Genomic DNA, 27,363 nt, shown 5'->3' with positions numbered 1-27,363 from the left:
TCATTTGCTAGCAATGAGGGAAGGTTCCTGTTGCTTAGACTGTGGGTCATGGGCACCTACCTTGCAGCTTTGTTTTCTTCTGTGGCTGCAGATCCTGGAGCCCCTGGCTGCCTCCACAAGGGCATGTGTTTGGGTTCTGCTTGGCCCCAAGAAGGGAGAAGGAGCAGGGATGGGAACTAGAGCCCCCTTTACTCTTAGAACTACCTGAAAGTGCCTGAAGTCTTCCTCAGGACCTAGTGAGTTCTCTGCCACTGCTGGAAGCTGGGGATGACCTTCTTTTGGGGCAGAATGATTTAGAGGGGATTCAGTTTCAGGATGGCCTCTAGGTGACATCTACTGTGAATGTAGGCTTCTGTAAATTATCTATAAAAAGGGGACCAGACACCATGTGGGGATGAGCCAGGATAGACCTTGGGAAAAATAACTCAGAGCTGTCTGTGGACCCCAGTACACAGCATTATCCAGGCTGGAGGTTTGTTGTTAATCTTAGGAGCCGTCAGTTTCTGTCTGTCTGTCTGTCTGTCTGTCTGTCTGTCTCTCTCTCTCTCCCTCTTCCATGTGATGCTCCATTTTCCTCCCTATAATCTCCCAACAACCCTTTGGGGAAGGCAGGGTTAGATTTATCCCCATTTTATAGATTTGGGTGGGGGCAGAGAGTGTGAGATTTGCTCAAGGTCACAAACCCTAGCTGGCATTCCCACCACCTTCTCTCCCCAGGCATCTCAGAGCAGGACCTTTCCATGATGACAGGTTTCCTACTGCCTGATCTCAGGAAGGCCAGACTGTCCCTGGTTCACTCACTGTCCACTGCCCTAGAGCTGGAGTCGCTTCATAGACTCCTTCCCTTGTAGTTAGGAAGGAGTCAGTGGTGGCTCAGTGGAGCGTGGGCTCAGGCTGGGTCTCTGCACAGAAACCTTTCAGAACTGCAGGCAGCCCACAGAGTTGAGGGGTCTGCCGGTCGTTCCCCCTCACACCCCCAATGAATTTGATTTGAGAATTTAGGAGGGAGGTAAATGCACTTCAGGTGTGTTTCTATTGCCCCCCTATTCCCACCCCCCACCTCCACCTCCCTGCTCCGGGAGGCTGGTCCTTTCCTGACAGTCCGGGACACTGTTATTTGTGCTTGTGGGTGGGGCGAAGGGCTGGAAGGAGGCAGGGAATGAATCGGGGAGGCAGTGGGAGGGCTGGCCCGGGATTGGACAGACCACACCCCTCCTGGGACAGACTGGCTGCGGATGAGGAATGGTAGGGCGGCTGCAGACTTGAGAACATCGGGGGTCTGCGCAGCCCCGACGGACGAGCCTCTCCTTTGATGGCTCTCCCCCAGAGAAGCCTGGCTCTCCTCCTCTTGTTGGCTGCTCACTGTTCCAGCTCCAGGGCCCAGTTTTTAACGTGGTGGACATCGAAGGAGACAGAAGTCACAGCAGGACCCCTCCTCCCAACCTCAGGGCCTCAGGTCGAGAGTACCCCCTTTGCAGCGCCCGCGGCCCACAATGCCACCCTAGCTGCCCAGATAGGTGCCCTTGAACCTAGCCCAGAGGAGCAGACAGCTTCTGGGACCGGGACTCGGCCCGACCCTGAGGTCTCAGAGGCAAATAAAAGGGAGGCCGTGACCCCTTCGCCGGCAGCCCCTGGGAGGACAGACGTCAAGGAGGAGAACATTGCTGGTGTTGCTGCCAAGATCCTGAACGTCGCCCAGGGCATCCGCAGTTTCGTTCAGTTTTGGGATGAGAGCCCGGCGGAGGGTGAGGTGGCCTCTTCTGCCGCCCCCGCCCCCACCACCCTTCCTCCAATCCCATCTGAGTCTGTACCTGGGACAGAGCCGGAGCTGAGCGTCCCCAGGAGCGAGAGGACAGGTGCCGCCTGGGAGGCTTCCACCCCGACTGTAGCTGGCTGGACCGACGCCCTCCACCCGACCACGGTTCCTCTGGGAAACAGGTCCCAGGGGCTGCCCTCGGGGTGGCCCTCAGCCCCTCCCCCAGGTAGCGGCTCTTTTCCTCTCTTCCCCGGGGGCCCCCTTCCTGCTGCCCCTGAGGCTCCTCCGCCCCCTCGCCCCCGGGGCCGCCCGGACAGGCTGGTGGCTGGCAGCCAAGCTTCCCTAGAAAGAGAAGGATTCCTGTCGGTCCTCGCCTTGAGGGATCGTCCGAAAATGCCCGCTAACCGCAGCTCTGGGGCCTGGCCTCTTTCTCCTCTGGTGGTGGGTGCTTTGGGGAACAGGCTCTCCGGCTCAACCTCTAATCAGCCTAATCAGCGGGCCTCAGGCGGAGGTGGCACCCATGATGGCCACCGCCGTGACAACAGCGGGTATCTGGGGCCGCTGGCTGCCAATGTCCCTGGGTACAGCGATGGTTCTGTTTCTGATGCACTTAATCTGGTGGGCCCTGCTAGTACTGATGCCTCTGGGTCTTGGGGGTCTGATTCACTAACAGCTTCTGGGCCGCTCTCTCACCCCAGCCGCTATGATGAGGTGCCCTCCTCCCTGCCAAGACTGGCTTCGGTCCCAGGGCGCTGCGTGCCCCTGCCAGTCGATCTGCCCTTCTGCAGCCGCCTGGGCACCGAACGCTTCTGGCTGCCCAACTATGCCCGCCATGACAGTGCCCAGCAGGTGTGGGCGGCCCTGCGAGAGTGGGAGGGGCTGCTGCGCACTCGATGTCACCGCTTCCTCGAAGCCTTCTTCTGCTTGCTACTCGTGCCCCGGTGTAACTCCTCCAGGCCCTCCGTGTGGCCACCACCACCACCCTGCCGCGAGTTCTGTGAAGGCCTGCGAGACCTGTGCTGGAGCCAGTTGCACGAGGGGCGGCTACCAGTGCCCTGCTCTGCCCTCCCAGCCCAGGGGAATGCCCAGCGGGCCTGTGTGTTTATAGACATGACTGCAGGTAATGCCATGGCCAGCCAGGGCTGCCTCCCCTCCCCCAGCCCTTACCTTTGTCTGCATGCCAGGTGAGCAGAGGACAAAGAGGGAGGGAGCCTGGGCCTGGCAGAGCTTGGAGGTACCCCTGGTCCCACTGACTCCTGCGCCCCTGGGCTTGCTCAACTTCTTAAAGGAAGGACAGTGCACAGAATTGGGTGGGAGCTTCCAGATATCTTGTGTGTCTCAGTGCCTGTTTGGGTCAGTACAAAGACAGGGCCCTGGCTCTGGAACCAGAAGCCCTGGGCTCAGATCTCTCCTCCGGTACTTATCACCTGTGGCACTGTGGACCTCTCTGTCTACTCATCTGTAAGATGGAGGAATTGCTGGGTGATCTACTAGATCTAAATTTGTAAGGGATGGTTGCTTAGGCCTCTCCCGATTCTAGGGCCCAGGGATGCAGCTCTGGGGCCCACCCTGCTCATCGCCTCGGTGGAGGCAGGAGCAAGCCTCCATTCCCTCCTCTTCCTTTTGCCCCCAAGGTAACGTGTGTGTGCCTGCCAGCTCATGACCAGAGCTCTGTATGCCCCAGTGTGGCATAGTCCAATACCCACCTCAGCCCAAGTACATTCCCTTCAGTCAGCTGGCCCTACCACACAGACCTTGGAGTGTGCCCACCTTGGAAGGAGCCCTGGGCATCCAGGATGGGGAGCTCATGCCAAGGAAGGGTGGGGAGTTCTCTATTTCACAGCCCCCAAAAGCAGGGGCCAAACCGAGGAAAGCCTCAGCCCTCTTATCCCTCTGGGTTGGGGAGACAAGAAGAGGAGCCTGGGGTCCTGCTTCCCCACTCTGTCTTAAAACTCTCATGGATGACCTAAAGGATTGACCTTCAGAAAGATTTCCTTTTTCCTTGACTGGCTTTCAGGGCTCCCTCTGCTTCCTGTCCCAGCTTGTAGGAAGGTATCTTTCCCTCCCTGGCTTTTATCATTAGTGGGGTCACTCAGTCAGTGACCTTGAGCTGCAGAACTGGCCCAAGTGCGCATGGGTGTGCATGTGTGTGTGTGCATGTATGAAAGGTCAGCAGAGGCAGAAGGCAAGAAGAGGCCAAGGTTCCTTTCATTTTCTCTGCCCCATACTCTCTTGAGAAGAATCAGACTCCACGAAATCCCCTTCGGTTCTGGGAGCCCCCCCACCCTTTGCAAGCAACGGAGCTTGTCCTGCATCCCTGAGGCTGTTTATGAAGAATCCCAAGGTGGCTCCCATTGGTCGGGCACCTCCACTCCCACCCCTCGAAGGGCCGGCTTGCTGACCATTGAGGCCCAACAATGTGTCTGGGAGGGTCAGGCAAAGCCTCCCTGAGGAACTGGGGCCTGGGGCAGGGCGGCATGGGGGAATGTGGGGGGGATTTCTTGTGGATTTCTACCTTGTTGCCCCTTTCTTCAGACCTCAGGCTGCTCTGGGCTGCCCTGGGGCTTTGGGCCCCAGCTATGGCCATCCTGACGTGAGCCCCAGCAAGGCCCTGAACTACTTTCTTACTGCTTTCAGATTGAAAGGTTTGACCTTGAGCCGGCAGGGCCAAATTTTCAGACCAGGTTTGGGAACAATTTCCTTTTCCCTTCCTAGAAGGCTTTGGTTTCAGGGAGGTAGCCAGGGGCTCATCCATGACATCCTCTGACACTACCCAGGGCCTCCCTCTGCTTCTGACTGGCTCAGGATCCCCCCACCCCCCACTCCCCACCATTGTCCCTGGGTACCTTCAGCCAGAGGCTGACTGACCTCTTGGGCACACTCTTGCTCAGGGGCCCTCCCTGGACTCTGAGATTCTGGGATGATTCTTTCAAACTCAGAAGGCCTGGATCCCTGAGGGCAAAACTGTCACTGATTCTTAGATGAAGGAATAAGAAAGGCTTAGAGTGGGCGGCAGGGCCAAGAGCCCAGAGAATGTCTAGGACTTGTCACAGGCCCAGAGGATCTGCTGCCCTCCAGCCTGGTTGTCCTGCAGTAACCCAAAGGGGAGAGAGATGACTCTGCCCTCCAGAAGCCCCAGGGGAGTTAGAGCTTTAATTAGCCAGAGGCCCCTGAAGAACAAGCAGACCCTCCCCTCCCCCCCCCAACACACACATACACACTGGAGTATTGGCTGCCTCCTACCCTTTGCCCAAACCAAGCTGCTCCAGGAACCTTCTCTAAATTCCCCTCTCCCTCAGGGGAGTGAGAGTCTGTGAGTCAGGCTGGTTGATATTGGTGGTTGGGTTACCCGGTCCATTAAACCTGGTGGCCCCCTCTCTGCTAAGTAGGGAACTCGACCCCAGGCCCACCCTGCCCCTTCTGATGGCCCAGGGCTCTTCTGGCCCATTGATTTCTGTTGAAGAGGGAGTGTGGGGGGGTGGGGTGGAAGAACTCAGCTGCCTCGAACTTGCTGGAGTCCTAGGGGCTCTTGGAAGTTCTCAGCTAAAGGGCCGTTAATTTAGGGAACATCTCTGGATGGATTGTGTTGAATGCTGAGTGCCCTAGCCCTGATCTCGTTGGGTTACCTTGGCTCTCCCTCTGGACTCTGGATTGTGGTGCTGGCCCTGAGGGACAGGCAAAGGTTGAGTAGGAGCTTCCTTCTTTGTAGAGTTTGTGGGGTGGGGGTGATATGTCTCTCTCTCTCTCTCTCACACACACACACACACACACACGCACACACACACACACACACATATACACACTCCAATGATCCTTGATAAATAGGGAGGAGAGGAACAGGCCCAGGGCTTTGGGGCTCCATTAGAAAAAAAATTGGCAGCAGCATGGGGACAGTCACGAGAAGGCCAGCCCAGCCCTGACTTGTACACAGTCCGGTAGCCCTGAGACAGTACATGTGGCTAGGCTGTGAGCTGCGTGGGGTGGGGACCAGCCAGGAGAGAGGAGATCGAGGGAAGCCCTGGACATATGCAAAGCTGCCATCCTCTGATTTGGGGTTAGCAGCAGGGTCTCCTCAGCTGGGGAGTGACACAGACAAGGGAGAGCTTCCTCTTGGCCCCCCAGGAGTTTGGGGGATGTCCCACACCAGCAGTGACCCCAGTCATGGAGGGACTGTTTTTAGCCTCCTCAAGAATTCTCTGCAGGATGTGGACCAAGGGCCCCATGTGTGAAAAATGGGACAGGACCTCTGCTATCTGAGTGGCCAGGGTACAGCCCTTGTGACCCAAAGATAAAAGCCTTCGCTGGGTGGCCGGTGCATGTCTGGTGTGTGCAGCACGTGGGCCAGAGGACTCCTAGAGCCAACCTGAGGATGCCTGGGAGGGGCAACTGGAGAAAGGGTACTTGATATTTTGGGTTTTTCCTGTGGTTTCCAGTGATCTAAGTATGTACAGGTCACTCTCAGGCCTCTCAGCTCAGCCCCCTGCCCTGCCGGTCAGAGCTCTAGAGACACAGTTCTTTGGGCACTGACCAGGCCCTGTTCAGGTCCACTCTCCCCACCTCCCCACAGAAGGACTTTATGGCAATCAACTTTACTCCCTCTGCCCTCCACATCTCAGAGCCTGAATTCACGATTCTGCCTTCATGGGCTCTCCAGGCTTTGAGGGGTCCCAGGTCATCTGGGCAGAGAGGGACCTGGTCAAGTTAGTAGTCAGGCCTGGGCAAGAATCCAGGTCAGAGGTACAGATTCAGAGCTGGGAGGGCTAGTCCACTCCACAAAGGAAAGAAACAGGCCTAGGGAGTGTGAGTGACTTTCCCAGTCAGTGCTCCAAAGTGTCTGAGGCAGGATCGGAACCCAGAGTTTTTTGAGTCCAAGTCTCCTGTTTCCTGACCCAGATCCCATAGAGTGTCTAAGCAATACCATTCTGGTCAATCACAGCTGGCGATGAAACAGAACAGAGGCATCCTGAGGGGTCAGCTCTGGATGAGTGCCCAAGGACCTGGTTCTATCTCCTATTTAAGGCCTACGTGACCCTGGGTTCTATCTTTACCCTTCTGGGCCTCAGTTTCCTCCTCTGTAAATACAAGGAGGTTGGGCAAGATGAGGCTCATCGAAGAGGCAAAGAATCATTTATTAATCACCTCATGTGTGCCTGGCACTGGGCCAACTACTGGATATAAAGACACTCAAGCAAAAGGTCTTTGCCTTCCAGTGGAGAGATAAAACCCATGGGGTAAGGGAGGGCAGGGTGAGGCATTTGGGAGCAAGTGAGTGGAGGATCTTAGGTCTTAGTGGAGGTCCTGAGCCCATGGAGGCTGGCTCTACTCTTCCAGCCAGAGCAGGAGTCAGCTCTGATCTCCTTTCTTGACCCTGGTTCTATTGTCTTATGATATGGAAGGACAACCAGCAGTGGAAACCCTGTTTTAGAGGTGAGGAAACTGAGGCACAGAGAACTGAAGTGATGACATTCTGGAGATGAGATTTGGACCCATGTCTTCCTGACTCTAAGTTGCAGTGCCTATGAGGGGGCATTGGCTGAGGAAGCATGGTCCCAGTGCCCAGATACATACTTGCGCCCACAGCATATTCCTAAAATTGAGAACACCCCAAGTGTCATTACTTGGGGGGCCTTGTGGGCTAGAGACAACTGAGCCAGGTGCCCGTGTCTGGAGCCCCTCTGTGTTGCAGGGCTGCAGGGGCCTCTCCCCACCGGCTCCCCACTCAGCTGTCATGAGAACAAGGAGGACATCACTCTGGACTTTCGGCAGTGGCTCTCCTCCCCTCTCCCAGCAGCAGCCGAGCCACAGCTGAGGGTTTGACATCTCTCTGTTTTGGCCAGAGGCGAGCCGTAATCAGCATCCAAATGGTGAGCCAACAGACTACACCAGTCAATGCTGGGCTCTGATTTTCCCAGGAAGAAACTCTGCAGGACCCCACTCTTCTTAAACAGTTTAACTCACTGAGGTCGCATTAACCTTGTTCATTTATTCAAACGATGCCAATTCAGGGCCATAGAGGGAGATTAAGGGCTGGCTCCCTACCTTAGGAACTTCTGCTCTTAGGAGTGACAGGACAGTGGATGTGTAGGACTTGGAGCCGGCAAGACCTGAGTTGAAATTTGGCCTCAGACACATCCTAGCTGTGTGACCCTGGGCAAATCTCTTCACCTCCACCTGCCTCAGTTTCCTTATCCGTAAAATGACTGGAGTGTTATTTGGTCAACACCTTCCTGGATAGGTTCAGAGAGACTGAAAGTTACCTTGTGGTCCATCCTCCATGACCTGGATAGCTGGCAATCTCACCCTCTTGAGCCATTCTGGGGCAGGCTGAGGTGATGGAGAGGGTGCTGGCCTCACATAAGATTAGGGTCACCTCCTGACTTGCTCACACTCAGAGCTGGAAGATTTTGGAGCCAAAAGACTCCCCCCACATTCATTTATGGAGCCTGATGTTCTTTTCATCCCCTAGCTTGCTCCAAGATTTTTGTCTCTCAGAGTCTGTCTACTCATCTGTAAAATGGGGAAGGGATGCTTATAGTCCCCATCCCACAGCACCTTGCAAACTGCAGCACTGTCTAAGTGTGCATCTGGTTGGGATTATTGGACAAACGGAGATAACAGGTCTTCTGGAAAGAGTCTGGAGCTGGGAGTCAGGAGGCCTGGGCTCTAGCACTTGCTCTGCTGTTAAGCCAGCTGGGAGTCCTTGAGTCAGCCTGTTAGAGGCCCCTTGAAGCCTGAGCCTTCCCTAAAGTCATGTGCTGGTTGAGGTGCTGAGGTGCTGAGGGAGGGGCAGGCATCCTTCCCTGCAGAGTGAATGGGTGCCTTTGTCTTTGGTGTGGGACGGCATTGGTCACTGGGACATGTTTCAGACCCTCGAATAGAGTGTGGCCCAGCATTCACATCCATGGTCAAGACTGGTCAGTTCAAGAAACCTTCAGGATCATTAGGAGTGATCGAGAGAGAGAGAGAGAGAGAGAGAGAGAGAGAGAGAGAGAGAGAGAGAGCTAAGGCTCCAGCTGATCCTCCAGGAGCTAAGGATTCCCCTGGGGGATATAGATGGTGGCCTGTCCAGTGAGAGTCAGCTTTGCCCTCCCATGAGTGCATCACAGGTTGGCCAGCCAGCGTGCTAGTGGCCTTCCTTACTTCTGCCACCCGTGGGGCTGTGTGCTGGTCATCGCCTCCACTGCTACACAGTCAGCCAGCCCTCTTATGTCTTCTTCATGTTTCTTTGGTTATCTGACTGGTATTAATGGTTGGGTCTGTGTTTCAGGGAAAAGTGAGGGGTTTTCCAGCCCTCTCCTCCTCCTATTCTGCCAGCTTATTGTCTGTTGTGTCTGTCCTGTGTGTCTATCTGGCAATAGAGATATACCAGTCACTCTACAGAGAGATGGAAATCTGGATGGTTTTATCAGCTGACTCTCCGTTTGCGTATTATTAATGACTGGGAAATGAACTAACAAATGAGTGGTGGTTACTTTAGGGTCTGTGATGTCTTTATTAGGGAGGAGAGGTTCCTCCACTGAGCCTGATTGCAGCCCCTCTAGGATCTGGTAGGTGATCTTACATGCCAGACCAGTTCTCAGACATGAGACCCCAAGTCCCTGGTCTTCCCTTCTTGGGAAACCACAGCACAAGGAGGTGTTTGACCTGGGCTGTGGGCAAGCAAATTCCTCACAGAGATCCCTATTCAGCCCACCCGGGCTTGTGTGGGAGGCCCTGTCTAATTACTTAGTCTGTGGTTAACCTGCAAACTGTTATGTAAATGGAGTGAAGTTGGCTGCTTGGTCTTTCTGTATGGAATCCCAGCCACTAAGGCCTAGCCCTGGAGCCCTGACCTGGCTTCGTCCCTGTGACTCTGTGGGTGATTCAGCTGCCTGGAGGGAATGCCTGTGACTCACAGCTGACTCAGGCCTGCTCCGGAGCCTCCAAATAGGAAGGCAGGGAGGTGACCCCTCTTCAGCCTCAATCTCCAGGTCTCTCAGGTACTGCCTGACAGCCTGTCTGCCAGGCTGGGAGGGTTAATGGTGCCTCAGACTTCTGCTTGTGTTGTGGCTCTCACTCTGTAGGAGGGACGTTGGTCTGCTCACAAAACCCTTTCCCGAAGGCATGAAGCAAAGCCCCCACACAACAGCTGGGGAGAGCAGATGGCTGGGATTTGCATCTGGAGAATAATTTTTTGTGTAGAAAACATTTCATTAAATAGTCTCATTCTCTAAAGAAGATGGGTGAGTCATTAGCCAGAATCTTGGATTTACCAAATTCTTTTTCTCAAAGTAATTCTTTCTGATTCCCCTGAAGGGGGTGATTGTCCACTGGCCAAGAACGGATCCTTGACCCAGCGTGGAGGAGGGGGTCACCAGGTCTCCCATCTCTGGAGCTGAGGTTGAGCGGGGGTGGATCTGAGAAGCTGTGCCCAGATTCCCTCATATATAACTCTGGCTAAAGGTGATTTGTCTTGGAAGCAAGTCACTCCTATCTCTTGGCCCTGCTTGCGGAGGACATTGGTACTCAGATATAAAGCAAGCAGCTGTAAGGGCCTTCGTGGTGCCTGTCTGGGCACTTCTCCACAGGCATCTCTGGTCATCTGGGAGAGAAACTGCTCCCTACACCCCTGGGGAGAACCCAGGGAGAAAGGGATGTCATGGCACAAGGTGACAGAAACTCCCCGGGGACCTTCCCCTTTCTCATCATAAAAGAGAGGAGGAGGAACAGCTGGTCTCAGTGTGTGGATAGAAAGAAGTAGCACAGGATTTAGTGATTAACTCATGGGAACACCATCAGCCAGGAATAGAGGTCTGGGGCCACGCCTGATTATTTTCTCGGGCCTGTACCAAAATCAGTCCTTGGGCCCAGGTCCAGCCCTAGCTTCCTTCCTTGGGCACTCAGGCTCACCCCTACTTAGGAATGAGGGGCTCACTGACCTTGTGATGATCCAGAGAGCCAGAAAGGTCACTAGTGTAAAGGGGGCCCACTATGTCCTGGAGCCATCATGGGCTGGACCTGGAGGCATGAAATCTCAGCTACTTGTCTATCAGGTGACCTTGGGCCAGTCTCTTGTCTGTGCTGATAAGCAGGTTCCTCCTTTATAAAAGGGGACCAATACGTCATTGTGAGGATCAAACAAGGTGTCTATGCAGATAGGTCCTTCCAGATGGAGCTATTTATACATAAAGTGCTTTGTAGTCCTTAAAGGTAGACACATGTTTCCTATTTTCCTCCTCCTCCTCCTCCTCCTCCCCTGCCTCATGGGGCCCTCCTGTGCAGGAGGGAGGCTCTCAACAAACCACAGTGCTGGGCACATGTATCATCACAATGGAGATGACAATGAGGAGGCCTATCTTTCCCACTGGGGTCCAGATAGAAGCAGTGCTGGGACCATTGTTTATTTCCTGCTGTTTGTACTTGAATTAAGGTGGGGGGATGGAAGATATCCTCCTGGTGAGTCCTCAGTCCAGCTGCAGGTGCTCATGGAGGAGATGATGTGGCTTCTTTTTGTTCCCATTTGGTCTCCTCTCATAGGTCTCTGGATTTTTAAGACTGCTGTAATGTAAATAGCATTTGATTTCTTCCAATTATATGAAAAAATAATTTTCCACATTCATTTTTATAAGATTTTGAGTTCCAAATTTTTTTCCCTCCATCCCTCCCACCCTCCCCTTCTCCCTAAGGTAGTAAGCATTCTGACATAGGTTATGTGTGCACAATCATGTAAAACATTTTTCCACATTAGTCATGTTGTGAAAGAAGGGGAAAAAAGCACAAAAAGATAAAGAACGAGAAAATTGTCTGCTTCCATCTGCATTCAGAGTCCTTCAGTTCTTACTTTGGATACAGATAACATCCATCATGAATCCTTTAAAATTGTCCTGGAATCATTGCACTGCTGAGAAGAGCTAAGTCTATCAAAACTGGTCATCCCACACTATGGCTGTTACTGTGTACAATGTTCTGGTTCTGCTCACTTCACTCAGCATTAGTTCATATAAGTCTTTCCAGGTTTTTCTGAAGTCCAACTGTTCATCATTTCTTATAGCACAATAGCATTCCATCACATTCATATACCACAGCTTGTTCAGCCACTCTCCAAAGGATGGGTATCCCCTCAATGTCCAGTTCTTTGCCATCACAAAAAGAGCTGCTATAAATATTTTTGTACATGTGGGTCCTTTTCCATTTTTTAAAAATAGATCTTATTATGATACACACCTAGTAAATGGCATGGCTGGATCAGTTCACAACTCCACCAACAACACATTGATGTCCCAGTTTTCCCACATCTTCTCCAATATTGATAATCTTTTTCTGCTATATTAGCCAATCTGATAGGTGTGAAGTGGTACCTTGTTGTAAGCTGCATTTCTCTAATGAATAGTGAATTAGAGCATTTTTTCACATGATTATAGATAGCTTTGACTGCATTTAAAAACTGCCCATGCACATTCTTTAACCACTTATCCATTGGGGAATGTCTCGTATTCTTGCAAATTCGACTCAGTTCTCTCTATATTTTTTAAATGAGGCCTTTATCAGAGACACTAGCTGCAAAAATTGTTTCCCAGCCTCCTGCTTTCCTTCTAATCTTGGTTGCACTGGTTTTGTTTTTGGAAACACTTTTTAATTTAATATATTCAAAATTTTACATTTTGTATTTTGTAATGCACTCTATCTCATTTGGTCATAAATTCTTTCCTTTTCTATAGACCTGACAGATAAACTCTTACTTGCTCTCCAAATTTGCTTATAATGTCATCTTTTCTTTCTAAATCATGTACCCATTTTGACTTTATCTTGGTATATGGTGTGAGATGTTGGTCTGTGCCTAGTTTCTGCCATACTATTTTCCAGTTTTCCCAGAAGTTTTTGTCAAATCATGAGATTTTCTTGCACAAACTTTGGGTTTATCAAATACTAGGTTACTGTTAAGGTCATTTACTACTTGTCTTGTGTGCCTACCACAAGCTCTTAGCTAATAGGCCACCTTCCTTTGCATATTTTTCACTAATTCCCTTGATATTCTTGGAGTTCTCTGGATTTTGAGATTCTTGCAGTTCATGTAGTTTGGAGGTCATGAAAAGAGTGCCTTTATAAAAATGGTGCTACTTTAACGTGTGTGTGGATCAGTGCCATTTGCAGGCTGTTGTGGGTGACCATGTACAAGTCTGCCATCAGTCTCTTTTAAGATGATTTGCTGGTTGGATTCTCATGGCTTGGGTGTGTGTTTGTATTAGAGCAGCCATGTAAGTAAATGTAGAATTAGTGCTTAGTACACAAGAGGTGCTTAGTCAATGCTTCCTGATTGATTGACTGGTGGTCAGCTTTGCCTGGGACAGAGCCCTGCAGTGCCCCAGGCTTCCCAACTCCACCACAGATAGCCCAGAAGTCAGAGCTCTTGGGATCAAAGACTAAGATGGTAGGAGGAAACTTCAAGGCCATTGGGTCTAGACTACTCATTTTATAGACAGGGAAACAGAGGCACAGGGAGGTTAGGGAATTGCTTGGCCCTCAGCTATTGTCTGAAGCCAGATTTAAACTTGGGTCTGTCAGAATCCATGCCTATTACACCAAGCTGCCTCTAGGGAGGGGCATTTGAGGGTCCTTAGGTACCAGGTGCAAAAGGTGGATCAGATCTCTCTTTGGTCCCTTCCTAATGTGACATTTTCTAACTGCAGGCCCTAAGGCTTCCTTGCTCCAAAGAAGCAGTCAGATGTTTCTAGTTCTGGGCACCACAGTTGACCAAGGGCCATGACTGGTAAGGCAGAAGGCATCCAGTCTTGTGAGGAGCCTTGAGTCAGGGCTGCGTGAGGTTTACCTGGCCAGATCAGGATGTTTAGCCTGGAGAGGAAAAGAGTCTGGGTCAGGGGAGGGGGGAGGATAGGAGATCTGTCTTCAAAGTATCTGAAGGATTGTTCTGAGGAAGAGGGTTCATCCTTATTCTGCTGACCCATCACCACCAGGGCAGAGCCAGAAGCCCTAGAGGCTTGTTAAGGATTGAAAACCTCCTAATGAAGCTTTTTGCTTAATTATAGGCAGCTGGTGGTGTAATGTATATTGTGCAGGACTCAGGAGTCTGGAAGATCTGAGTTCAAATCTGACCTCAGACACTTCCTAGCTGTGTGACTTTGGGCAAATCTGAACTTTGCCTTAGTTTCCAAATCTGTAAAATGAGGAAGTTGTCCTTGCTGGCTTCTTGATCTCTTTCCAGTTCTAAATCTGACCTGTGGCTGTCTGTGTGAGGCTGGCATTCTTAATTGTGGGCACAGATGTGATGCCCTCCTTAGCTTCCATCTTAGATCTGTGCCCAGGTTTGGCCTAGTTGGAGGGGGGAAACCCTTCTGGGCCAGAGGTCCCCACTTGAAAAACTTGCCCCCTCCCTAGTTTCCTTTGGTGTCTAGACATCGAAATGTCTAAGGGAGGCTGCTGAGGCCTCACTACTGACCCCCTAGGAATCCTTGGGAAATCATGGACCCTGGTCCTGACTTGGGCACTTTGGAGGCTGCCCACACATGCTTTTTCCTATGCCAAGCATTTCCATGGCTCTGGTGGTGTCCAGGGGAGGCCAGGAACCCCTTCCAGGGCTGAGGATCTTGACTCTTGTAATCCGTGGCCAGCCATGGGAGGAATCCCCACCTCCTCTTGCCACCAAGCTCCCCTTTCTCATCTTTTTCACAGAGCTTTGTCTTCTCAATGATACTGTGGGGTCCCAGGGGAGAGTAATTTCCTGATGTTTGTATAAATCTTCAAGCCTTGCTAAGGGCTTCTGCCCTGGGCATCCACTTCGGCACAGGACTGTCTGAATCCTGGCAAGCTAGGGATGAGATTCTCTAGGTCAGATCTGGCACTAGGCTGGTTCCCATGCCTTGGTTTCTCCCCTCATCATTCCTGGTGCTGCTGTCCTCACTCCTAAACCTGCTTCACTGAAATGTGGGGGTCCCCAAGGATGGCTGGCGGGCAGCCCCTTGGCCATCTCCACTCCGTGACTTATCAGATCTCACAGAGAACGCTTTCTCTCTTCTTTTCCAGAAAATTTGAGTGCCGAAGTGAACCTCCCTCAGCTCCTTGGGCAGCCTCCCCCCAAACATGTCTCCCAGATCTATGACCCCGATATTGGCCTCGCCTATGTCTTTGAGTCCAATGCCAATGGCGGCCAGGTGGCACGGTACCATGTGCCCAACCCCTTCTACAGAGACTTTTCTCTGCTTTTTCACATCAAGCCCACTAGTGAGCAGGCCGGGGTGCTGCTGGCACTCACTGATGCAGCCCAGGCCATCATCTCCATGGGTGTGAAGATCTCAGAGCCCCACGGCGGCAAACAAGACGTGCTCTTCTTCTACACGGAGCCCGGAGTTGGGGAGACACGCACAGCAGCCAGCTTCAGCCTGCCATCCTTCGTGAACCAGTGGACGCGCTTCGCAATCAGTGTGGATGGTGATGAGGTTGCCCTCTATGTGAACTGTAAGGAGATCCAGAGGCTTCCTCTGGATCGGTCTTCAGAGGAGCTGGAACTGGAACCTGGTGCGGGCCTCTTTGTGGCCCAAGCGGGAGCAGCTGATCCCGACAAGTTCCAGGTGAGATGCCCTTGTCCAGTATTGCTGGCCCTTGTTCTGACTCTGGGAAACAAAGAGGCTGGGAACCCTTCCTGTCCCCTATCCAGCCCTCCCCTGGGTGGCAGGAGGCTTAAAGAAATGGATGGAGAACTGGGCATCTGTGGCACTGCAGCCAGCGCCTCCTGAACATGAGTGTGCAAGCTGGGGGAAGGGGTGGGGGCATCCAGAAGGGGCGAGTCCTAGTGCAGGCGCCTGGAGGAGGCGGGGGTGCCTAGCATGGGAGGGGGCAACCCTCCATTCCTGAAGTCTGAACTCCAGTTTCCTAATTCATGAAGGCTGCTCATGTCCAAGTCTGTCCTCACGAGCCAATCCAGGGACTGTTAGGGCCTGGGCCAGCTCTGGTTTTCATGGGAGGGATTCAGGCTCACATAGAGGATTGTTGTGGACTGAGACAGGCTGCCAAAAGCTGGGGGACTCTTTGGTGATAGTATAGAGCTCCTGGGAGAGATTCCCCATGGGGGGCACTGCCAAGGCCTCTGCCTGATTGGTTGGCACCATTCAACCTCCAGTGCTGTGTCCCTAGGTCCTCCAAGTGGAGCTAGAACTCTGCAAAGTTCCACCAGGCCAGGGAGGGTTCTAGTCCAGGGCTGGGGCAGAGTGAGGTGGGGCTTCTTTGAAGAACTGCCAGGCGATGTCTGGAAGGGCTGATTGCCAGAGGGATGTCTACCAGGTGACAGGCTTTTTCAGCCCTTGCATGTCACAGAAGAAAGTCTGGGGCAGTTAGGTAGAACATTGGACAGAGCACCAGTCCTAGAGTCAAAGGACCTGAGTTCAAATTGAGCCTCAGACACTTACTAGCTGTGTGGCCCTGGGCAAATCACTTAACCCTAATTGTCTAAAAAAAAAAAAAAGAGAAGACCAGTCTAGTTGCTCCCCTGTGTCCCTGCAGAGGCCAGAGGCCCCGACCTGAGTGTGGGGAGGAGCAGGCAGGCAGGCACTTGGGGAAGCCCTGAGGACACTGAAAATATAACAAAAAACCAGCCTTTGTCTTCAAGAAGCAGTGTGGAAAGGAGGCACATGAGATTTGGCATGCACGGACCTGGGTTCAAATCCTCCCTTTGCCATTGATTTTCTGTGGGACCCCGTCAACTTCTTGGAGCTCAGTTTCTCTCTCAGTAAATTGAGGCAGGACTCGAGATCACTTCTTGAGGTCCCCCAGTGGTCTTTGATGCTGGGGGAGCCGATTGGCTGCTGTGCATGTGTCTGTGCATATGTGAGGTCCCAGCCGGCTCTAAGGATGTGGACCTGTGATCTCTGTGGGTGCAGGACCCTGTGGGTTCAGATTGGTGGAGCTGGCACAGCAAGAGAAGGTTTCCCTGAATTCTGAGTGCCTGGGATGGCAATGGAGAGTCCTAGATTTAGAGTTGGGAGGACCCATCCAAGTCCTCATGAGGGAACTGAGGCCCAGAGAAGAGAAGGCACTTGTCTAAGGCCATGCTCCTGAGTTTGTATCACCAAGTAGGATTTGAACACAGGCCCAGTAACACTGGAGCCTGTCTGGATCCCTCTTGGCCACTTTGCTTTTCTAGGCCAGTCAAGGCTGGGTGTTCAGGTCACCACACTGGGCACCGGCCCCCGGCTCATTCTTGCTACTGGAAGATGCACCCAGGTGTTTTTCAGAGGTGCCTTTGTCATAGGTCTGGACCAGCACCTGTCCTGGGGCTGAGAACCTGGGATGGGGTGTGGCCTGCCATGGCCTTGCCTGGGAAGAGGGCTGGAAGGCAGGGCTCTTCACTGGCCTCTCCTTTGTCTCCATGGGCAGGGGCTGGTGGATGCCTTGCCTAGCATCGGGTTCTCAGCTTCAGGGGATTCTCCTTGCTTTGGAAGGGGCCTCAAGGGGAGGGGATGGAATCCCTTCAGTGGAGACACAATAGACTGGTTGTGCTGTTGGTCCAAGGCTCTGGAGAGGTCTCGGGGAAACAGGAGGTTAATTCTTAGGCAGACAGACTCCTGCTTGTTAGGGGGGCCTTGCCAACTGACCTTTTCCTTTGACCTGGACCCCAGAGTCCCCAGCCCCTGTAGGTACCAGGGCCTTGATCCCATCATAAGGTCTCTTTGTAAGAGTCCATTGTCAGACTTTTGGAGTAAGAGGCCACCCCAGGACAGCAATGCCCTGCAGAGGAGGAACCTTGCTCTAAGGGATAGACTGACTTCCTGAATATTTCTGGTGCAATCTCCTGGGCTGTGCCAGTGAGAGAGCCTTCACTGCTGCATTGTGGCCTAGGCAGCCTTGAGCCCAGCTCCTAGTGACCTGTCTTTGAGTTTGAGGTGGACATGTTGTTCTGTCCCAGTAGGATGTCATCTTTTTGAGGGCAGGACCTGAGGGTGTGTATGTGTGTGTGTCTGTGTATGTGTGTCCGTATTTCTGTGTCTATGTGTGTGCCTATGTGTGTCTGTGTGTGAGAAAGAGAGAGCGTGTGTGTGTCTAGGTATCTGTCTATGTGTGTATCTGTGTGTCTGTCTTTGTGTCCCCAGCCCCTAGCTTGAGCTGAGCGCATACGTGGTGGGGGAGCTGTGAAATGGGGGTATCCCGGCGCTACAATTGCGTTTAGGCTTGACTGAGGGCCAGGAGGTTCACTTTGGCCCTCCCCGACCCCTGCCTGCAGGGCAGTGCCTAGCTTCTTCTCCAGTGGTCTACCCGGGCCGTATTTGGGCCAACAGCAAAGGCTGGTTGTGATCCCAGAGCATCTCAGACAGGCCACCCCCGCCATCACCAGCATTCCTGGGGGAAGTGGTCGTGAGTCTAGCAGCAGGCCATCCTCCTCCTCACCTGGCCCCTTGGCTCAGCCAGATGGCACAGTTCTACATTCCAAAGTCAAACATGAGATGGACTAACATGAAAAATGTGATCTTCCGATTCCAACCAAGCTGAGCCTTTCACTTTTTTTTTATTTTTTATTAATTAATTAATTTGTTTTCAGTTTTCTACAGTCACTTCCATATATCTTAGATTTTTTCCCCTGCCTCTCCCTCCTTCTCCCCTCCCTCCCCCCTCCCTTCCCGAGACGGCATGCCATCTTATATAGGTTCTACACAAACATTCTTATTAAATACATTTTCACCTTAGGTTGAGCCTTTCATTGACCCATTAAGTGTCCTCAATGCCCCCTGCTGGGACACAGGTGCTTCTTGGGCCAGAGCAGGGACCCTGGAGAAGTCTGAGCACCTACTTCGTGCCAGGCCTTGTCCCAAGCAGTGAGGGTCCAGAGGAAGGCAAAGACCAGTCCCTGCCCAACAACTCTGCCCCAAACGCACCATCTGCAGGACAAAATGGAAATAGCCGCCAAGAGAAGGCACGGGCCTGAGAAATGGAGAGATGCCCCTCAGAGATGCAGGGACTTGCAGGAAGCCAGGAGGGCAGTGCTCAGAGCTGAGGAAGGAGAATGTTCTGGGCCTGGGGAACAGTGGCCTGAGAGAATGCCCAGAGGAGGGTCTAGTCTGGAAGACAGCAGGAAGCCGGGGACACGACCCAAGAGGAACCTGGGAAGGAAGGAGGGAGATGAAGATAAGAGGCTTTGAACAAGAAGCAGAGCATCTTGTATTTGCTTCTGGAGATAAAGAGGAGTCATAGAAGTATATACAACCAAGTGGTCAGGGGGAGAGATTGGAGGCAGGCAGATCCCACTCCCTCCCTGCCCTCGACCTCCCACCCATCCTCCACCCACTTGGGGGGCTGTTGCTATAGTCCAGGCTGAGGTGGTGAGGGCCTGCACCTAGGGGGATTCGAGTGACCCAGGAGAGGAGGGACAGATACCAGAGAGGTCACAAAGGCAGAAATGGCGGACTTGGCCATTGATGGGTATGGGCAGGTGGTTCAGTAGAGGAATGTGCCAGGGCCTGTCTCAGGGCTGGGGGGAAGGAGGTTAGGAAGATGGGAAATTCTGGTGGGAAGAGAATGAGATGGGTTGTGAACATGCTGAGTTTGGAACGTCTTTGGGATGTCCAATGTCCAGTAGGCAGGAGGAGACGTGAGACCAGAGGGCATAACAGAGATCAGGGCTGGATAAGTAGATCAAGGAGACAAAGGATCACAGAAACCTTGGGTGCTGATGAGATCCCAGGCAGAGTGGGGGAACAGTCACCCACCCATTGAGTTTTAGACCTGGCTTTTTCCCTCATTTATTCCCCTACAGGAGATTGGCACATAGTGAGTGGTGTGAAGTCCTGGGATTTTAAAACTAAAATCACAACCACTGCTAAGTATTGAAGTGAACCTTCTCCCTCATGGTTATGCCACAATACTGATGCCCACTGTGACTATGGGTTCCTCTTCTTCTCTCCTCACCCCACTCCCCAAACCCACCACACAGAGGATGGAGGACTTGAGATGCTTGCAGCCTCCTGACTGAAGTGTCCCCAGCCTCTGAGCCTCTCTCCTCCTGGCCAAGGCAGAGCCCACTTTCTGACCCTGACCTTATTCTCTCCTGTGTCCTCCAGGACCTAGGTTTAGGAGGCATTCCCCTCCTCCCCAGCCATCTTCCTGGGTCTTTCTCCTTTTCTAGTGAGTATGTCCAGGCCTCCTCCTTCCTAAAACAATTTTTCTTGGCCCTTTTACCTCCTGTGCCCTTTCACTGATAAATTTGAAAAAGTTGTCTACAAGGTTGGCATCTCTCCTTGCCCCCTTGCATTCTGGCTACCACCTCCCTCGCTCAAGAGGAATCACTTCCTCAATCGAGGGGTGTCTTCCTTTCCGAGGAGGGGGGGTAGCAGCAGGGATCTGACTCTCTGCCTCCTGCTGCTTCCCCTAGGCTGACCTGACTGGGCACACAGGTGATGGCTAGGAGGTTAGGTCTGTGTTGACTTCCCTCTTCCTCAATTCATACGTGTCTTCCTGGCTTCTCAGCATCTTTCCTCTCCAGTGAGGCTTGCAGCACAGACTACAGTTGGTTTGATCCTTTGTTTCTAGCTCTTTGCTACCACGAAGAGGGCTGCTATCACTGTTTTGGAGTGCATGGGACCTTTCTCTTTGTCACTGATCTCTTTGGAGTAGAGGTCTACCAATGGATAGAAGGGAATGGACCTTTTAGTCACTTTCTTCCCATAATTCCAAATTGCTTCAAGGATGATTGGGCCAATACCCAGCTCCATCAGCAGGCAATCAATCAATCAGTGTATAATCAAACAATAATCAATGAATAAAAATTTGTGAGGTGCCTACTATGTGCCAGATGCTGCCCTGAGCATGTGTTGTGCTGTAAGCCTTGACCATCAGAGATATGTGATATGGCTACCTTCCTCTCCCTGACTAACCACTTCTTTCCTTACCCATCTATCCTTATCCTTTTTTAAAATTTAAGGACTTTTCAATTTCCAGCAATTAGAATTATCCTCTCTTCTGATCCTTTTTAGCCTCGTTGGGTTAAGGTGTGTCCCTCTGGTCATAGCAGGGGCCACCTTGAAGAAGACGGGAGCCAGTGTGCGGGCCGTGGCCACACAGGTTCTTGGAAAGTGTACGCAAGTTCATTCTGATTTCCCGTGCTTCCCATGTAGATATTTGCAGTCTCCCCTGAGGTCATCAGAGACCTCCTGGAATACCCCCAGACCAGGGTGAGGAGTTTCTTGCGGCCATGTCTGGGTCTTAGGGGCAGCTCACTGTCTCCTGACCCCCACCTTCAGCCCCAGCAGAGACTGTGCTTATATTATACACTACTATTAAGGCATCCCTGGAAACTTCTGTGATAAGCTTCACTTAGAAGCAATTCTTTCTAGTTTTTGTTCAGCCAAAAGAAAGAATTTCCCATGAGAACATAGTGATTTCTGAGGCTCATATGGTTTGGGGCTGGAGGGGTCTTCCATGGACACCTCGCCTTGTATAGTGGCCAAACCCGAGACTAGAGAGCCCCATGAGCTCTGAGTTCTAGGGAGTCACAGTCACGGATCCCAGTCAGGAGTGGATACTGTGTTAGCCTCTACACATTTCAGAGCCCATGGGAGGCTTCTGCTCAGCCCTGGACAGGTTTGGTCTGGGGGCAACAGGGAGGGAAGAACTTCAGGTTCATCCTGACTGAGGCTCCATGAATGCCTGGAGGAGGGAAGGCCACCATTCAAACATGAGATGCTCTGTCCTGGGAAGGAGGGACCAGCCTGGCTCGGTGTGGCCAGGTGAGGAGCCATCCTTTCCCAGGAGAATTTTCCCAGGGAGGGCTGTGCCCCTTGAGGAGGTAGCGAACTCCCTTCTCTGGGGTCTTGGAGCGTTGACTACAGGCCCCCTCCCCCCGAGGGGTTTCAACTCATGTGCTGACTGGGTCAGGTGCCCTGACTTGGGGAGGTCTGGTGGAGGCTGAGAGCCATTGGTGCAGCCCCCCAGGCCCCAGAGGACCAGAGGGCCAGCAGGTCCTGAGTTCTGGGTGTTGAGTTGGCATCCTCAGCCCGAACGCCTAGGTTGATTGGACTCATGCTACATCGAGATAAGTCAGGCAGCTTCCCAGCTCTTCTCGGAAGCTCAGCAACTTTAGTAATGTTTCCAGTAGGTGTCCATTCGAATTTCAAATTAGTTAAAAAGGCACTCATGCTTTTCATTAAAAAAGAAAAACTAAAGAAAGAAGCCAGGTTCAGTCTCTGACCTGGAGTCATCAGAGCCCTTGGTTTTGAGGGAGCTGAAGGGGAAATGTGGGGTAGAATTGAAGGGTGAAGATCTGGAAGGGGCAGTGAAGGTCAGAGTCTGACTTTGCTATGGTACAAGTGAGGGTCGATGCCCCTTGGACCTATTCACTGATCTCACCGAGACCCTGGAAAAGTTTCTGTCCTCATCTGTAAAATGAGAGGATTGGTAGATAACCCCTAGGCTACCTTCTGTCCAGAGAGTGTTTGGGCCCCTGAGACAGCCTTCAGAACAACCCAACAGGCAGCCCTGGGGCACCAGACATTCACCTTGGTTTTCACATCTTGGTGGTTTGGGGGCTCAGGGTCTGAGTCCACATGCCCGCCAGTGACCATAGTTCTTGCTGGCTGACCCATGACCCTCTGTGCTCCCTGATCCCATCACAAGGTGAAATTAGAAACTGATTTTAATTAGCTTTTTAAGACTTAATCAAGCTGGCATAGTTTCATGCTCTGTATACCTTACCCTGGTAACCTCACCTTCCCTACCATTCCCAGAAACTTGGCTACTGGTCAAGCTCTGGTCTTGTACCTACCTCCACCCTTTACTTGGTCAGCTGTGATTCTTGGTGCCCACCCTCTCCCACCCTAGCAGGATCAGTGTGTGCCAGGTGCTGGGGATTATGCCAAGGCCACTGTGAGACTGGCCCTGCCCTCAGGGAGCCCCTTACCCTTAGGCTCCCGATGGGCCTTTGGACATATTCCTGCCCCTCCTGCACACTAGTCCCTGCTCTTAACCTCACCCTCAGCTTTCCATTTCCTCCCTGATCCCTCTTCCAGCCTGAGGGCAGCCTCTTCTCTGCTGGGCCCCCTTTGTCCAGCCTACCCCATCCTTGGCAGCATTCTATCCTCTTCAGATGACCATGTGTTTCTGTGTCTTTTCTCTCCATGTCATTGTCCCCAACCCCATCCCAGCTGTGAGCTCCTTGAGGACAGGCAGGGGTGGTCATTGTCTTTGTCCTTGGCTGGCATAGTGCCTGGCATGCAGTAGGACTTCATAGGTGCCCCTGGGGCCTCCTCCATCCTGGGATCACCTTACTCCTTCCTTTCTTCCTTTCTAGCCGGCAGGAACAGCTGAGCTGGAAATGAACCTAAACCAAAACCTACTTGGTTATTGCCTTCAGATGAGGAGGCCTCCTCCTGCATGCCCAGGCTGTCCCTCTGTGGTCCCCAGCCCCTTCTCTGGGGTCCTCCCCTCACCTTTATTCTCTCCTCCTCTCTGCCTACAGGCGTGGGCAAGAGTCCCTCATTCTTCTTGGCTGAAAACGACCAAGTCTGCTCCCCAAAGTCCTCTGTTTATTCCTCTGGTCCTCTAAGAGCTGACTGTTCCCTGGTGTCCATCCACCTCTCAGGCCATACAAGGCTAGGGAGGCTCAGAGTTCCCCACTCGTCAGTTAGTGGCCCATTGCTGGCCCATCCCTCCCCACTCCCTGTGGGACCATTAGATGCTGATGATCACCCGTGCCTTCCTTCTTTGTCCTCTGAGTGCCCCCAGAGCACCCGCAGAGTGGATGGATGGATGGGTGAATGGAAGGATGGAAGAATGAGTGAGTGAATAGGAAGATGAATGAAAAATGCTTTAGGAAGCCTGTGCCCAGTTCTGTGCTGGGATGCAGCGGTCAATACAAAGAGATCCCGAGCTGGTCCCTGCCCACCCCCTCTGGGGTTTGCATTGTGCTGCAAAGGCACAGCGCAGACCCTGCTGTCAGTGGAGAGTGCTGCAAAGTCATCCAGGTGGATTCCACCAGAGAGGGGACCCTCCTATCTGGAAGAATCAGGGAGAACTCCCTAGAGGAGATGACAGGTGAACTGAGCCTTGGAGGACAACAGGTATTCCAAGGGGCCAAGAACATTTCCCATGGATGAGGGATGGAAAGCAGCAGGCCAGCCCAGCTGGAGCAGAAAGGTGATGGGGGGTAGGTTAATAAGAGACAAGGCTGGAAAGGCAGACGGGAACCAGATTGGAGGCTGCAGAGAGGAGGCGCTACTTGAAATGACAAGGTAGAGCATGACTGACTTTTTCTTGGAGGTAATAGGGAGCCATGGGCATTTCTGGAGAAGCAGTAATATGACCAGGTCCACCCTAGGCAGATCACTTCTGCAGCTGAATGAAAGCCACATAGGGTGAGGAGAGGTTGGAGGGAAAGAAGCAGGGAGACTAGCCAGCAGATTGCTGGGATCTGAGGGCCCATTCCCTGGGGGTGGCCCTGTAAGAGAAGAGAAGGGGTCTAGCAGAGATTTGGGGAAGGTAGAAAAGCTGAGATTTGCCACCAATTGGAGGAATGAGATGTGTGTATAGAGAGGCAAGGATGGGAACTCAGCATCATGTCCCATGTAGGGGGGTGATAAAGGGAGGAAGGGAGAGCTGATGAGGGCTAGGCGGCGTCTGGGGGCCCTGAGGACACTGGCCTGGGGGGAGAGGGCATGATAGACCTTTGGCATCCAGATTTGTGATTTACTTTCCCTCCCATCTCTGGGCCTCAGATTCCTTCCTCTGTAAAATGAGAGACTTGGAACCAGCTTAACTAAGTGCTGCCTGATAGAGAGGACCCTTGGGTGGGGTGTCTCTGAAACATGAGGGTGATCAACGTTCCCTTGATCAGGAAATTGGAAATTCCTGCTTCTTTTCTTGGCCTGGGTCCTCACACTTCCTCAGGAATCCTTTTCTTCAGAGCTGCTTCTTGATCCCAGGGCTTGCCCCCCCCATTTTATTCCTTTCCCTCCCCCTTCCCCCCACTCCAACTTGGGCCTCTCTTTCTCTCAGCCCCACCCTTGTCCCCTCCTTTCCTGAGGCCTCTTACCTTGGGGCCCCCCAGCTTTCGCCCCTCAGCACTTTTCCCTTTGCCCTCCTTCCTTGGTCCATAAGAAGGAATGGATGAGCAGCCTCTCTCTGGGCCACTTTAGTCATCATTATTGATGAAGCGCCTGCTCTATGTCAGCCCTGCCTGCCCTCAAGCAGCTGGAGAGTGGGAAGGGGCTCCCACAGCTGCCCAAGATGGGCTGGGGCAGATTTCCTCTGGAGGTGGGGCTGGAGATGTAGGACAGGTCAGGGAGCAGCCAGGAGACCCATTGAATAAAGGACACATCAGAATGAATCAGGAACCAGACCAGAGAGGCCAGCCCATCCTTGCTTTTGGGGCCACAGGGAGCCCTGGGGGGCTCTTGAGCCAGGTGGTGACCCACACTCACAGAGGGAGGTGTAGGTGATGTGAGCTGTTTCCTCCCCTGCCCTGCTTGGTGTGGAGACATCCAGCAAGATGTGTGGTCCAGATCTAAGGACTTAGCCCTGCCCCAGGGAGTCATAGGCTGCCATTCACTAGAGATCTTCAAGCAGGGTCTGACTGGTGATGGGCAGGGGATGATTCTTAGCCTCAGGTGAATGAGACATCCCTGGGTGCCCCTTTCAGCATGGAGATTCTGTGATAGTCACGAGGAGGTGGTGCATGGTCCAGCAGCCAGAGGGCGGGCTCAGAGGCTGCCAGCATGCTAGTGGCTCCACTGGTCCTGGACAACTGGGCACCCTCAGGGACACCGCTAGAGAGCTGGGGAGTGATGTGGGGACCCTTCCCTCATGGGACTACACCAGGTCCCTTGCTTAAGCACAGTTAGGTACCCCCTTCCATAGCTCATGGCTCCACAAGTGGGCAGGGAGCGAAGGGCCTGAGGAAGGGAGAGTGCCCAAGCCCCCTGGGGCCCAGCATTGGTGGTGAGGTACAAACATCAGGGCAGGACACCAGCTGGGACTGCTCCCTGGGGGCCCTGTGCTGCCAACTTTCCTTGGGGATTCAGGCTTGATCCGAATGGAAGAAGGCTCCCACTCTCTGCTCTGGCCCCCACCATCCCCATGGCCATGCTGGCCCTGAGGGAGCAGAGCAGCTTGGGGGTGGGCATTCTGTGCTGGGGCATGGAGGTCAGCGGAAGTCTAGGGCCTTGGCTCAGGCTGGGGATCAGGGACCACAGATTTGCCTTAATTTGGCCAGTTGGAGCTAATGTTTCTCTTAGGGATTTCCAAAGAATGTTGGCCAACATGGGGTTTTCAAGGTGGCCAGAGAAGCAGAAATGGAACCAGGTCTGGGTTGTCATTGGAGGGGTCCCTGTAGAACTCTGCAGTGAGGAAATGCCCTCCACCACCTTCTCTACAGAGAGTCTTACCAAGTTGCCTAGTGCTCCAGGCTGTGACCAGCATGGCTCAGCTAGTGGGAACCTGGCTCTTCCTGGCACTGAGGCTGACTCTCTGGCTTCTCCGTCTTCATGATCTCTACTTGCTATGAAGAGTAGTGAATTGGGGAATTCCCCCTTAATCCATTAGGCGCTCTCATTTGTATAGTATAGACTTTGGTACTTATTCTTTAGGATGAGATCATTTAGTTTCCAATTAACTTTTGGTCTAGCTTTCCATGGCCTTTTGTTATATATAATTTTTATTGCATTATGATCTGAGAAGGATGCATTAACTATCTTTGCCTTTCTGTACTGAATTGTGAGGTTTTTATGCCCTAGTACATGGTCAATTTTTGTATATGTGCCATGTACCACTGAGAAAAAGGTACATTCCTTTCTATCCCCATTCAATTTTCTCCAGAGATCTATCATATCTACCTTATCCAGAGTTCTACTCACCTCCTTCACTTCTTTATTATTTATTTTGAGGTTAGATTTATCAAGTTCAGAGAGGGGGAGGTTGAGGTTCCCCACTAGTATAGTTTTGCTGTCTATTTGTTCCTGTAACTCCCTTAACTTTTCCTCTAAGAATTTGGATGCTATACCACTTGGAACATATGTGTTTGTAATGAAATTCCTTTATTGTCTATGGTGTCTTTTAGCAGGATATAGTTTCCTTCCTTATTTCTTTTGATTAGATCTATTTCTCTTTTTGCTTTGTCTGAGATTAGGATTGCTACCCCTGCTTTTTTTTACATCAGTTGAAGCATAATATATTCTGCTCCAACCTTTTACCTTTACCCTGTGTGCATCCCTCTGTTTCAAATGTGTTTTTTGTAAACAACATATTGTTGGATTATGGTTTTTAATCCATTCTGCTATCCACCTCCATTTTGTGGGAGAATTGATCCCATTGACATTCACACTTATTACTTTCTGTGTCTTTCCTTCCATCCTCTTTCCCCTCATTTATGCTTCTCCCTTCTCCCTTCCCCTCCACAATAGAGTTTTAATTTTTGACTACTCTCTCCCTCAGTATAGACTTTGATACTGATGAGAGACTATGTACTTTCCTCTGAGAAGCCAGCTTTCTTAGAGCATGCCCAGGTACAGCTTTGTTCTAGATGAATCTCAAAGGCCACCTGTCAGCCTCTCATTTTACAAAGGGGGAAGCAGAGAACCAGGGTCACAGTGGTGCTAGGTGACAAGAGGCAGGGTTTGAACCCAGGTTCTCAGCCTCCAAAG

The 27,363-nt window shown here is 52.2% G+C and overlaps 1 protein-coding gene across 5 annotated transcripts in view; it reads left to right on the top strand.

Moving 5' to 3' along the window:
* Window positions 1-27,363, top strand: part of COL18A1 (collagen type XVIII alpha 1 chain) — a 132,160-nt gene that overhangs the window by 66,368 nt on the left and 38,429 nt on the right. For 2 of the 5 annotated variants that reach the window (XM_072640825.1, XM_072640824.1), the window contains exon 3: window positions 14,774-15,318. In XM_072640825.1, the coding sequence (XP_072496926.1) occupies window positions 14,774-15,318 (545 nt within the window). Of the gene's footprint in view, window positions 1-1,221; window positions 1,983-2,067; window positions 2,877-14,773; window positions 15,319-27,363 lie in introns of those variants that run through there. The other 3 variants (XM_072640822.1, XM_072640823.1, XM_072640821.1) reach the window with 3 other exon arrangements.

This window comes from Notamacropus eugenii, chromosome 2 (assembly GCF_028372415.1).
Source record: "Notamacropus eugenii isolate mMacEug1 chromosome 2, mMacEug1.pri_v2, whole genome shotgun sequence".
NCBI lineage: Eukaryota > Metazoa > Chordata > Mammalia > Diprotodontia > Macropodidae > Notamacropus > Notamacropus eugenii.
The sequence above is the reverse complement of the archived record's forward strand: the minus strand, read 5'-3'. Positions and strand labels throughout refer to the sequence as shown.